This window comes from Erinaceus europaeus, chromosome 2 (assembly GCF_950295315.1).
Source record: "Erinaceus europaeus chromosome 2, mEriEur2.1, whole genome shotgun sequence".
NCBI classification, from domain to species: Eukaryota; Metazoa; Chordata; class Mammalia; order Eulipotyphla; family Erinaceidae; genus Erinaceus; species Erinaceus europaeus.
Genome location: NC_080163.1, coordinates 156,320,963 through 156,333,577, shown reverse-complemented (window position 1 = coordinate 156,333,577; position 12,615 = coordinate 156,320,963). Strand labels below are relative to the sequence as shown.

Sequence of the window (12,615 nt, the reverse complement as noted above, 5' to 3'; positions counted from 1 at the left end):
TCTGTCCATGCCTCCCCCCATTTTTGGATGGGATTGTTTTCTTGTTGTTGAGATTTGCAAGCTCTTTATATATTCTGGTTAGTAGCCTCTTGTCTGATGTATGGCATGTTAAGATCTTCTCCCATTCTGTGAGAGGTCTCTTGGTTTGGGTAGTGGTTTCTTTTGCTGTGCAGAAGCTTTTTAATTTGATGTAGTCCTATAGATTTTTGCTTGCCTTAGTCTTCTTTGTAATAGGATTCATTTCATTGAAGATGTCTTTAAAATTTATGTGGAAAACAGTTTTCCCAATATTTTCCTCTAAGTATCTGATAGTTTCTGATCTAACATCCCAGTCCTTGATACACTTGGAATTTACTTTTGTGTTTGTTGAAATATAGTGGTTCTCTTTCATTCTTCTGCATGTTTCAACCCATTTTTTCCAACACCGTTTGTTGAAGAGACTTTGCTTTCCCCATTTAATAGTCTGGGCACCTTTGTCAAAGATTATATGTCCATAGGTGTGGGGGCTTACTTCTGGGCTCTCAATTCTATTCCACTGATCAGTGTGGTCTGTTCATGTTCCAGTACCAAGCAGTTTTGATGACAACGGCCCTATAATACAATTTGAGATCTGGGAGTGTGATGCCTCCAGTTCTGTTCTTTCTTCTCAAGATTGTTTTGGCAATTCTAGGTCTTTTCTGATTCCAGATAAACATTTGTAGCATTTGTTCTATTCTCCTAAAATATGTGCTTGGGATCTTGATGGGGATAGCATTAAATTTGTAGATGGCTCTGTGTAGTATATTTATTTTGATAATGTTAATTCTTCCAACCAATCAATATAGAATATCTTTCTACTTCTTTGTGTCTTTTTCAATTTCCTTGAGTAGTGACTCATAGTTTTCAGTATACAAGTCTTTCACATCTTTGGTTAGGTTTACTCCTAGATATTTAATTGTTTTTGTTGCTAGAGTAAAAGGAATTGATTTCTGGACTTCATCTTCCTCTAAGTTAGTGTTTGCATAGAGGAATGCCACTGACTTTTGAATGTTAATTTTGTAGCCTGACACCTTACTGTATTGCCTCATGATTTCCAAAAGCTTCTTGCTGGATTCCTTAGGTTTTTCTATGTATACTATCATGTCATTTGCAAATAGGGAGAGTTTGACTTCTTCTCTTCCAATCTGTATGCCTTTAATTCCTTGCTCCTGCTTGATTCCTATGGCAAGAACTTCCAACACTATGTTGAATAGTAATGGTGATAGTGGGCAGCCCTATCTAGTACCTGATCTGAGGGGAAATGCTTCCACTTTTTCGCCATTGAGTATGATGTTGGCTGTAGGTCTGCTATATATAGACTCCACTATCTTGAGGAATTTTCCATCTATTCCCATTTGTGTAGTGTTTTGACCATAAAGGGATATTTTATTTTGTCAGAGGCTTTCTCTGCATCTATTGATATGACCATGTGGTTTTTGGCCTTGCTTTTGTTGATGTGGTGGATCACGTTGATTGATTTATGTATATTAAACCAACCTTACATGCCTGGGATAAACCCCACTTGGTCATGATCAACAATCTTTTTAATATACTGCTGTATCCGGTTGGCTAGAATTTTGTTCAATATTTTAGCATCTATGTTCATCAGAGATATTGGTCTTTAGTTTTCTTTTTTGGTTGTATCCCTGTCTGCTTTTGGTATCAGAGTTATGGTGGCTTCATATGGTGGCTGGCAGGGAGTATTCCAGTGTCTTCAATCTTCTGGAAGACTTTTAAAAGTAGAGGTATTAGTTCTTCTTTGAAGGTTTTTTAGAATTCATTTGTAAAACCATCTGGTGCAGGACTTCTATTTTGGGGAAGATTTTTGATAACTGTTTCAATTTCATTAGCTGTGATGGGCCTGTTCATGTTATCTACTTCCTCTTTACTTAGTTTTGGAAGTTGGTAGGTATCTAGGAAATCATTCATTTCTTCCAGGTTCTCTAGCTTGGTGGCATATAGTTGTTCACAGAAGCGTCGCATGATATGTTGAATTTCTGCGGTGTCTATTGTGATAGCTCCTCTTTCATTTACTATCCGATTTATTTTTGTCTTCTCCCTTTTTTGTTTTGTGAGTCTGGCTAAAGGTTTGTCGATTTTGTTTACTCTTTCGAAGAACCAGCTTTTACTTTCGTTGATCTTTTGTATGGTTTTCTTATTTTCAATGTTATTTATTTCTGCCCTAACTTTAGTGATTTCTGCCTTCTATTTGCTTTCCGGTTCCTTTGTTCTTCTCCTTCTAGGTCTTTAAGATGTGCAATCAGGCTGTTTATTTGTGATTTTTCTTGTTTCCTAATGTGTGCTTATATTGCTATGAACTTCCCTGTCAGTACTACCTTAGCCTTGTCCCAAATATTTTGATAGCTTGTGTCTTCATTTTCATTGAACTCTTGAAACATTTCGATTTCTTCTTTTATTTCTTCTTTGACCCAGAAGTTGTTATGAAGTGTATTGTTGTGCTTCCACATTTTGGGACTATTACTAATCTTTTATTGATTAGTAAGTGTTAATTTAATTCCACTGTGGTCTGAAAATATGCTTGGGATGATTTCAGTGCTCTTGAATATGCTGATGCTGTCTTTGTGCCCTAACATATGGTCTGTCCTTGAGAATGACTCATGTGGACTTGAGTAAAATGTGTATTCCAGTTTGTTGGGATGGATGACTCTGAAAATGTCCAATAGTTCTAGTTTATCTAGCTCTTCATTTAGCTCCCTTATGACTTTATTGATTTTCTGCCTGGATGATCTGTCAAGTTGAGAGAGTGGAGTGTTGAAGTCCCCTACTATGACTGTGTTGCTGTTAATATATTGCTGTAACTCTTTCAGTAGATGTTTGATGTATTTAGATGGCTTCTCATTGGGTGCATAGATGTTAATAATTGTTAAGTCCTCTTGATTGACTGATCCTCTGAGCACTAGGTAGTGTCCATTCCTATATTTTTTTATCTTAATCTATTTTAAAGTCTATCGTATCAGTTATGAGAATAGCTGTTCCTGCCCTTTTTTGTGGGCCATTTACTTATATGATCGTTTTTCCATCCTTTCACTTTAAGTCTTTGTTTGTCTTGTTGAGTTAGTTGGGTTTCCTGTAGACAGCATATTGTTGGGCTGTATTTTCTGATCCCTCTTCCTACTCTGTGTCTTTTAATAGGTGAATTCAGGCCATTGACATTTATTGATATCAAAGATTGAAGATATTTTAATGCCATTCATGTAGAGTTTTAGAGTGTTCTGATATGTGGCCTATTTATGGTGGTCTGACTGTTTATAGGAGACCTTTCAGAACTTCTTTCAGGGCAGACTTGGTGTTAGTTGATTCCTTCAGCTGTTGCTTGTCTGAGAAGGTTTTTATGTCTCCATCTAGTCTGAATGACAGTCTAGCAAGATACAGTATTCTTGGTTGAAAGCTTTTCTCATTGAGTACTCGATAGATATCTTGCCATTCTTGTCTGGCCTGTAGTGTTTGTATGGAGAAGTCTGCTGCTAATCTTAATGGTTTTCCTCTATAGGTGACTCTTTGTTTTTTTTTTTTTTTTTTCTTCCAGCCTTCAGGATCCTTTCTTTATCCTTATTCCTTTCCATTGTAAATATGATGTGTCTTGGTGTCTTTAAGTCTGGGTTAATTCTGTTTGGGACCCTCTGGGCTTCTTGAACCTTTATGTCTTTGATGTTGTCTAGACTAGAGAAGTTTTCAGCTATTATGGCCTGAAGAATGCTTTCTTCCTCTCTCCCTGTCTCTCTCTTTCTCTCTCTCTCTCTCTCTTCCCCTAGTAAGCCAATAATGCGTATAATGTTTCTTTTGAAGTCATCCTATAGAACTCTGTTGTTGTTTTCAGTATCTCTTAATCTCTTTTTGAGATTTCTTACTTCTTTTTTTTTAATATTTATTTATTCCCTTTTGTTGCCCTTGTTGTTTTATTCTTGTAATTATTATTATTGTTGTCGTCGTCGTTGTTGGATAGGACAGAGAGAAACGGAGAGAGGAGGGGAAGACAGAGGGGTAGAGAAAGACAGACACCTGCAGACCTGCTTCACCGCCTGTGAAGCAACTCCCCTGCAGGTGGGGAGCCAGGGTTCAAACCGGGATCCTTGTGCCGGTCCTTGCGCTTTGCACCACGTGCGCTTAACCCGCTGTGCCACCGCCCGACTCCCTTCTTACTTCTTTTTTAGTTGTCTCTAAATCGTCCTCAATCTTGCTAATTCTGTCTTCAGCCTCATTGATTCTATTCTCTCTGCCCTCTACTGGAGTTACCCATCTATTTTGTTACCCTGTTCTGATACTGTTTTAGCTTGTTCAGCCAGTTGTGTTCTTAGCTCAGCTATTTCAGCTTTCAGCTCTCTAATAACCTTGAGATAATTAGTGTTTTATTCCAGACTCTCATTTGTTGTTCCTGTATTTCTGATGACAATTCATTCAAACTCTTTACTCAATCTTGTGATTATTTCCTCAGCTAGTATTTGGATGCTGACCTGTTATTTTGTGCTTCACCCTTTGGGGGACTTTTAGCTGGACTCTTGTCCTGGTTCATTTCTCCAATATTTCTTCTTGTTGGTTTAACCATTTTATATAGTATATTATGAGGTCCCTTTCTCAGTACTTTTCAAATTACTGATCACTATTGCCTGGATTGACTTGTGTCTAAGTAAGGTAATTAAAGAGTTCACAGTGGTGGAAGTTAACAGTTGTTTCAATCGTATTTTAATCCCTGATTTGAAGCTCAATGGCTTAAAAGCCTCTTTTGTGCTTTTTCTTCCCTGTAGGCTGTGGGAGCCCGAGGGCTTTTAAACTATAAATAGGCTTCTTAGCTTAATCACTGACTCCTGACCAAGACATAAAGCAGGGTGTGACAGAGATACTCTGGTGGTTATGCAGAGAGACTTTCACAGCCCCACCGCTATGCCACCAAGGTATAGGTCTTCTCCTGAGTTTCCTGGTTAGATCTCTGTCCCCTGGTGTCCCTCCCTGCCACTGCTCCAGATTCTGAGGGCAGTCATAATGGAGACTCAGAGTTGCACTTGGTGAGTCTCAGGGGAGTCCTCGCCTCCCTTCAGCCGTCCCCTTGTTGGTAGAACAGACTGGAGGTGGTGTCTGATAAACTGCCAGTTTGTTACCAGCCGCTTAATCTCTCCCTAGGCTCCTCGCTGTCTACCAGCCACATGTGTTTGCACTCACTGGTGATTCGGTGAGTTCCTGAAGTCGTTCTAGTCCTGTCTTGTTTTGGTCCCAGGTGGTCTCCTTTGGTATTCCTGGTTGATCCGGGAGAGACTAATTTGCTTAATTTAAAGAGAATCCTAGAGATACAGAAAGAACAAGACCAGAGCTTTGCTCAGGACTGATTTATGTTGGTGTTTGAAGGTGAACCTGGGATTTCAGAGCCTCCCAGCATTAATGTCTTTTGCATAATCATAATGCTATCTCCCCAGCCCAAAGAATGACATTTAAAGCACAATTTAAAAAAATCTTCCGGGAGTCGGGCGGTGGCGCAGTGGGTTAAGCGCACGTGGCGCAAAACGCAGGGACCGGTGTAAGGATCCCGGTTCGAGCCCCCGGCTCCCCACCTGCAGGGGAGTTGCTTCACGGGCAGTGAAGCAGGTCTGCAGGTGTCTATCTTTCTCTCCCTTCTCTCTCTGTCTTCCCCTCCTCTCTCCATTTCTCTCTGTCCTATCCAACAGCAAAGCAACATCAACAATGGCAATAATAACCGCAACAAGGCTGCAAAAACTAGGGCAACAAAAAGGGGAAAAAATGGCCTCCAGGAGCAGTGGATTCATGGTGCAGGCACCGAGCCCAGCAATAACCCTGGAGGAAAAAAAAAAAAAAATCTTCCAACAAAATTCTATGTGATTTTAAATTCATTGCAGTAATTTGAGCATTTACTGTTATTTTAACAGGGATGTAGAAGACCCAGAATACAAACCTGCCCCAGCTCTCTTTAAAGATGATATAGAGGTATGCTTTGCATTATATGTTGAAATCCTTCATTCTGGGGAGGCCGGGCAGTGGTGCATAGGATCTCACTTTGAGCCTCTGCACACCGCTTTCGTGGGGACATACTTCATGAGCAGTGAAGCAGATCTGCAGGTATCTGTCTTTCATCCCCCCTCTCTATCTCCCTCTTCTCAATTTCTCTGTGTCCTATCTAATAAAAATTGGAAAGAAAATGAAGGGGCCGGGTGGTAGCACACCTGGTTGAGTGCACATGTTACACTGCACAAGGACCCGCGTTCAAATCCCCAGTCCCCACCTGCAGGGAGAATGCTTTGCAAGTAGTGAAGCAGTATTGCAGGTGTCTCTCTGTCTCTCCCTCTCTATCATCCCCTTCCCTCTAGATTTCTGGGTATCTCTAGCCAGTAAATAAAATAAAGATAATTTAAAAAGTTTAATTCCTTTAAAGAAAAGAAAAGAAAGAAAATGGCTTCTGGGTGCAGTGGATTTGTAGTGCTGGCACTGAGCCCCTGTGGCAAATATATATATATACACACACATACGTTCATTCTAGTTACTCCTTTGTTTTTCTTGTGGTTTTTCCTTCATCTTGCATTACTTGTAATTCTTTAGTTCCTCACAATATGAGTAAAATTGAACAGCTTATATTAACAGATACCACATATTATTATCATACTGAACTTGCCTGATTTCCCCTTTTGTACACACTGAGGGTTGATGTGTAATGTGGCTGACGCAGTGCTACACTGCCAAGAACTAAGAAGCTGTCTCCCATAAAATCCTAAAGCAGGCTAAGAATGGTATACAGTGACAGGTAGAAACTGTACTTGCACAGTTTGAAATTGAGAGTCAAGCTTAAAGGAATTACAAATTACAAAAGCATAGTTCTAACAGCATTGCTTACAAAAAGTCAAAAGAACAGAGTTGGAAAGGGCAAAAATACAGATAATAACCTGTGGCATAGGGAAAATGATGTAGTTTTTATCATTTATTGGGGACTTAATGTCTTACATTATAGTTCTTGGCACATGGGTACAGTTTCACATCTCTTGATGATAGGTCTCTGCAAAACACTCTCACCCCCAACTTAGGTCTATTTCCACGCAGTGCAGCCTAACACTCTTCACCCACTCCCTTCCCCTTCTTGCCCACTCTTCTTTACTTTGGTGCAGTACACCACATTCAATTCAAGTTTCACTTTGTAATTGAAAATGATATTAAAATGAGAAGTTTCTATTAACATATATGAAAATGTGATAAAAAGATTAGATGATGCTATAACATTCAGATACATTTTGCTTATCTCATTAGCGAAGAAACTTAGATATTGACGCATATAAAGATTGAGATGAGACTTAGACCACTATGTGATGGTAAAGCCAAAATCGTTTTGGGGGACAGAACTTTCAGGTAAGAGAGAAAGCTCCCCCAGTAAAACACACACTTTTCCATGTACAAGGACCCAGAATTGAATCTTGAGCACCACATGGGAGTACCATGTCAACAGTAAAACTCAAGGCACATTAACAGAGGATGGGTGTAGGAAAAGGAGTTAGCCTGAAAGTAACCATATAAAAGGAAATTTAGTAAGTAATGACTATTCCAGGTGCCCCGGGCAATAGAGAAGTATGAAAAGGTGGTAATTGAAGACTAGAAACTTAAATGTTTATTTTTGTTCAAGTAATCACTAAGAATTCTATTATGAAAATATTCTGTTAAGAACAATTTGTTTTACTCTCAACATCTACATATTATTATAAACTTATAGCAAATCATTAAAAAATGTTTGATTCTCTTTTCTTCTTACCTCTCTTTACTCAACTACCCTGTGATAAATCTCTATTTTCTTTTAAAGGATGATGTTTCATCACCAGGAGATCTTGTTATAGCAGATGGAGGTAAATTACAATGATGTCTTCATGTTCCTATAAATTAACGCTCTTGTAGTAACATGAAGTCAGTATATTAATAAGGCTTTGTGATGTTTCGAATGTATATGAGAATTTTACTGAAGACAGTTGTAATCATTATAGTACATATAGGTTAATTGGGAACTGTAGCATTTCACTAAGTCTTTTCATGGAAGTTTTGATTTTTATGACTTACCAAACTTGAAGAATATTATTATTATTATTATTAAAGTGTTTAAAGTACACTCAGTTTCTGATTAGTTCCATAATCTCATTTAGAACCACTTTAATCATCCAGTTTCTGTGCAGAGCCTTGCTTCTATTTTCTGTGATGACAGAATAGAAACATCTTGTCACTAAAGTACATCCATTTCCAGTTGACAACCAATAGTGCCTTACTTTCTTTAGTTCCACTATTCGTGAAAGAATAGTTTTTGTTTAACATGAATGATTACTATGTAATAGTGGTGCATATAACTATAATACTATACCCTGGAAATAAGAGTGTTGTATCCTGTACTTTATTGGATGAATAAAAGTTTAAAGCTACAACATTGTCAAATTGAATTAAGTTACAGCATTTATTGATAAAGCCAATAAGATGTATTAGATCTGGAAATGCAAGAGTTACATTTTCCCTATAAGTGAAGTTCTCTTTAAATAGACAGTATTGGGACCTAGAGATAGCTCACCTGCTAGAGCACAGGCCTTGTGCATAAGATCTTACATTAGAGCCTCTGCACCATATGAAGGTTTCAAACATGGCATCACAGGAGCTGCATGAATGGTAGACTTGGGTTCTCACTGTCTCAAAATATTTTGAAGACTGAAAGAATTGGCCTTGGGAGGCTGCTTGCCGGTGGTATTATGCATGAGGGAGGCCCTGGACTTAACTTGCCATCCTGTATAAAAATGAACAGATAACATGGCTATTCTTTATCTACTGTAACCCACTTACTTTGAGCAGATCTTAAAATTCTTTGTATTATTATCAGATCAGTAGTTTAAAGAAAATTTTTTTTTATTTTTTTGTCCTCAGGATTATCACTGGGGCTCAGAGTCTGCACTACAAATACACTGCTCCTTGCTGTCTTTTTTTTTTTTTTCTTCATTTTATTGGATAGGACAGAAAGAAATTGATAGGGGAGGGAAAGAAAGAGAGGGAGAGAGAGACAGATACCTGCAAACCTGCTTTACCACTTGTGAAGACTCCCCTGGAGGTAGGGAGCAAGGGGTTCAAACGGGAATCCTTGCATAGGTCTTTGCACTTTGTACTATGTGCACTTAACCCAGTGCACCATCACCTGACCCCTAAAGAAAACTTTGATGAGGGGGCCAGGTGGTGGCACACCTGGTTTGAGCACACATGTACAGTGCATAGGGACCCGGGTTCAAGCACCCAGTCCCCACCTTCAGGGGGAAAGCTTTGCAAGTGGTGAAGCAGGGCTGCAGGTGTCTATATCCCCCCTCCCTTCTCGATTTCTAGCTATCTCTATCCAATAAATTAAGATAACTAGAAAGGAAGAAAGAAAGAAAACTTTGATGAGAGGATTCGAGGTAGTTTTTTTTCCCCCATTCATATATTCAGAGTGAAAGAAAAAAATTTTTTTGCTTTTTGCTATTGCCAGGGATTCACTACTCCAGGCCAATTTTCAGAGAGTTAGAGACAGAAAGCGAGGTAAAGATGCCCAGCACCAGCTTCCTCAAGTGCGGTAGTACTCCCATGTGGTATACTGAGGGCTTGAACCTGAGTCGTACACATGACAAAAGCAGGCACTCTCCCAGGTGAGCTATCTTGTTGAGCACCAAGAAAAAAAAATTTAAGAGGGGACTTTTGCTGTTATTGTAAGGTTCATGACAATGTCAGTTTAAGGAGTTCTTATTTTATTTCTGTTTATAGTTTTATTTTTGTATTGACATGAGTCTCTTTAAATATAGATGGCCAGCTAATGGAGGGTGATAAAATTTACTGGCCTACTCAATCAGCTTTAACCACACGTTTAAGGCGTCTCATCACTGCATATCAGCGTACTAATAAAAACAGACAAATCCAACAGATGCAACCTACTTTCTCAGTGCCTGCCAGTGTAATGCAGCCTCTTTATGAAGAAGCCACTCTTAATCCTAAAATGGCGGCCAAGATAGAAAGACAGCAGAGGTAAGACAATATTATCAGTTTTTTAAATAGTGTCTAAATATAGTTGTTCATTCTGAAGAGTGTTAGATTAGTTCATTTTGAAGAACAAATATAGAGGTTTTTCAAAGTAGACATCTTTATACATAGATACATGTGTGCATAAGTGCTTGTTTCCATATGCACATATTTACATGTACACACAAATTAATAAGGTAAAACTAATAAAGGTTATTGGCATTGTACTTACAGACCGTACTTGATCATTCTTTTGTTATGTTTATGAATAGTGAGGTATGAGAAAAAAATGAAGATTCTAAGCAAACTGAAAATGAAATTATCAAAACAAGAATTAAATTATCAAGCAAACATAAATTTAGATCACATAAAACATTCTATCTTCTTTTTCATCGTGAAAGTTATAAGTGTATAGAAGACAAGCTCATCTGAGCTTTATGCAGTGAATGAACCCTTGGAAATAGTGATGTTAGAGGGGAACAGATGGGAATACAACATCCTGATAGAGATAATATTAAGGAGACAGGTAAGCTTTCTAATCCCAAAAGGTCTAACTTGTTGAGAAAATATTAGAAATACTTAACTATAACATGACATCCTTGTTAAGCATGGGTCTTTGAATGTTCTCTGGAAAATATATCATTTTTGTTTCAGTTGGATATTCATTGTCATAGCATTTAGTCTGAGACTTAAGATCTTATTATCTTAGACATAATCTAAGATACTACTACCAGCATAGATAGTTTCTAATAAAGGTTATTGGCATTGTACTTACAGACCGTACTTGATATTTTACTTTCTACAATTCTGTGTTGACTTACTTCTCTCCTGATGTTGGCTGGAAGGTCCAAAAGGGTGATTTCATTTGTATGGCTAGTAGTTAATGCTGGCCACCAGCAGGTCTCAGATTCTGAGAGAACATTTTAGGTTGCAAACTTCATGAGGTCCAGAATCAGCAGTTACAAAATATCCCTTTTAACTACCTACTGTTGTTCAATAAACAAACAAAATCACAGGGCTAACCAAGACTTAGGGAAAGGGAAACAGATCCTAAATCTCTGTAGGAAGAATAACAGAGAATTTTCACCATCTTTATTTAACAACATGTGTTTTCCCTCGTGCTGTCAGATATGGTTTATATGAAAACATTAATTTTCCCATGCTATTCAGTGGTTCTCTATTTTGTATAGTGTAAAGCCTCAGTTCAAGATTCTCTTCAATTTAAGCTTCCAGTGCTTTTATTTTAGCTACTTCTATTCCCTCAGCCAGAATTACATGCTTTATACTAGTTCATATTGTTCCGGTTCCTGAATGAAAATACTCTCCCTGCTCTTTAGTCCTTACCTAGCCCACCCTTCAGTGCTTAACACATCTTCTATCTCTTCTATTAATTAATTTTTTATTTTATTTATTTATTTTTTGCCTCCAGGGTTATCGCTGGGGCTCAGTGCCTGCACTGTAAATCCACTGCTTGTTGGAGGCTATTTTTTTCCTTATGTTGCCCTTGTTGTTTATCATTTTTGTTGTTATTGCTGTCATTGTTGTTGGATAGGACAGAGAGAAATCGGGGGGGGGGAGAGAAAGATAAGACACTTGCAGACCTGCTTCACCGTTGTGAAGTGACCTCTGTGCAGGTGGGGAGCTGGGGGCTCAAACCAGGATCCTTATGCCGGTCCTTGCTCTTTGCACCATGTGCGCTTAACCTGCTGTGCTACTGCCCAGCCCCCTTCTGTTAATGTTTTCAACCTGTCTAGTCTAGCTCACAGTATTGTATTATGCATTCATATAGCACTTACATAAACTAATAATTTGTTGCCATGTTAAAAATGACATTAATTTTTTTCTGTGTCTTTCTAAGTTGTGGTCTTTAGAGGTAGGCACTGTATTATTCATATAAATATAGCTATATACTGGGTTGTTGTAAAAGTCATGACTCATTTTTGCATAGAACTCATAGAAAAATACATCATGGCTTTTCCAACAACTCAGTAGATGTATTGTCTTTTCAGTTCATCCTATCTTTTCCATTCCTGTTTTTCTTAATCCAGTTCATATGATTGATTTCTAAGACTTTTACATTACCATTACATTAATTTTCACGATAATAAAAATAGCCTGTTAATGTTTTCTAAGGATCTTTCTCTGACATACCTCATTTACACATCCATCTTAAGAGTTTCACCTCACCAATGTGTTCTGGAACCCCACCTCTCCAGAGCTCTGCCCACAAGGGAAAGATAGAAACAGGCTGGAGGTATGGTTTCACCTGCCAACACCCATGTCCAGCAGAGAAACAATTACAGAAGCCAGACCTTCCACCTTCTGCACTACCTAATGATCCTGGGTCAATACTCTCAGAGAGATAAGGAATAGGAAAGCTTCCAGTGGAGGGGATGGGATATGTAGCTCTCATGGTGGGAATTGTGTAGAATTGTACCCCTCTTATCCTATGGTTTTGTTGATCATTATTAAATCAGTCAATAAGTAAATTTTGGGAGTCAGGCAGTAGCGCAGCAGGTTAAGCGCACGTGGCGCAAAGCGCAAGGACCGGCATAAGGAACCTGGTTCTAGCCCCCGGCTCCTCAC

General features: G+C 38.5%; 1 protein-coding gene across 19 annotated transcripts in view; it reads left to right on the top strand.

Moving 5' to 3' along the window:
- CHD9 (chromodomain helicase DNA binding protein 9) overlaps window positions 1-12,615 on the top strand; it is a 224,742-nt gene that overhangs the window by 180,887 nt on the left and 31,240 nt on the right. For all 19 annotated transcript variants that reach the window (XM_016194860.2, XM_060185542.1, XM_060185538.1 and 16 more), the window contains 3 exons: window positions 5,913-5,970; window positions 7,823-7,865; window positions 9,816-10,035. In XM_016194860.2, coding sequence (XP_016050346.1) covers window positions 5,913-5,970; window positions 7,823-7,865; window positions 9,816-10,035 — 321 coding nt within the window. The remainder of the gene's footprint in view (window positions 1-5,912; window positions 5,971-7,822; window positions 7,866-9,815; window positions 10,036-12,615) is intronic.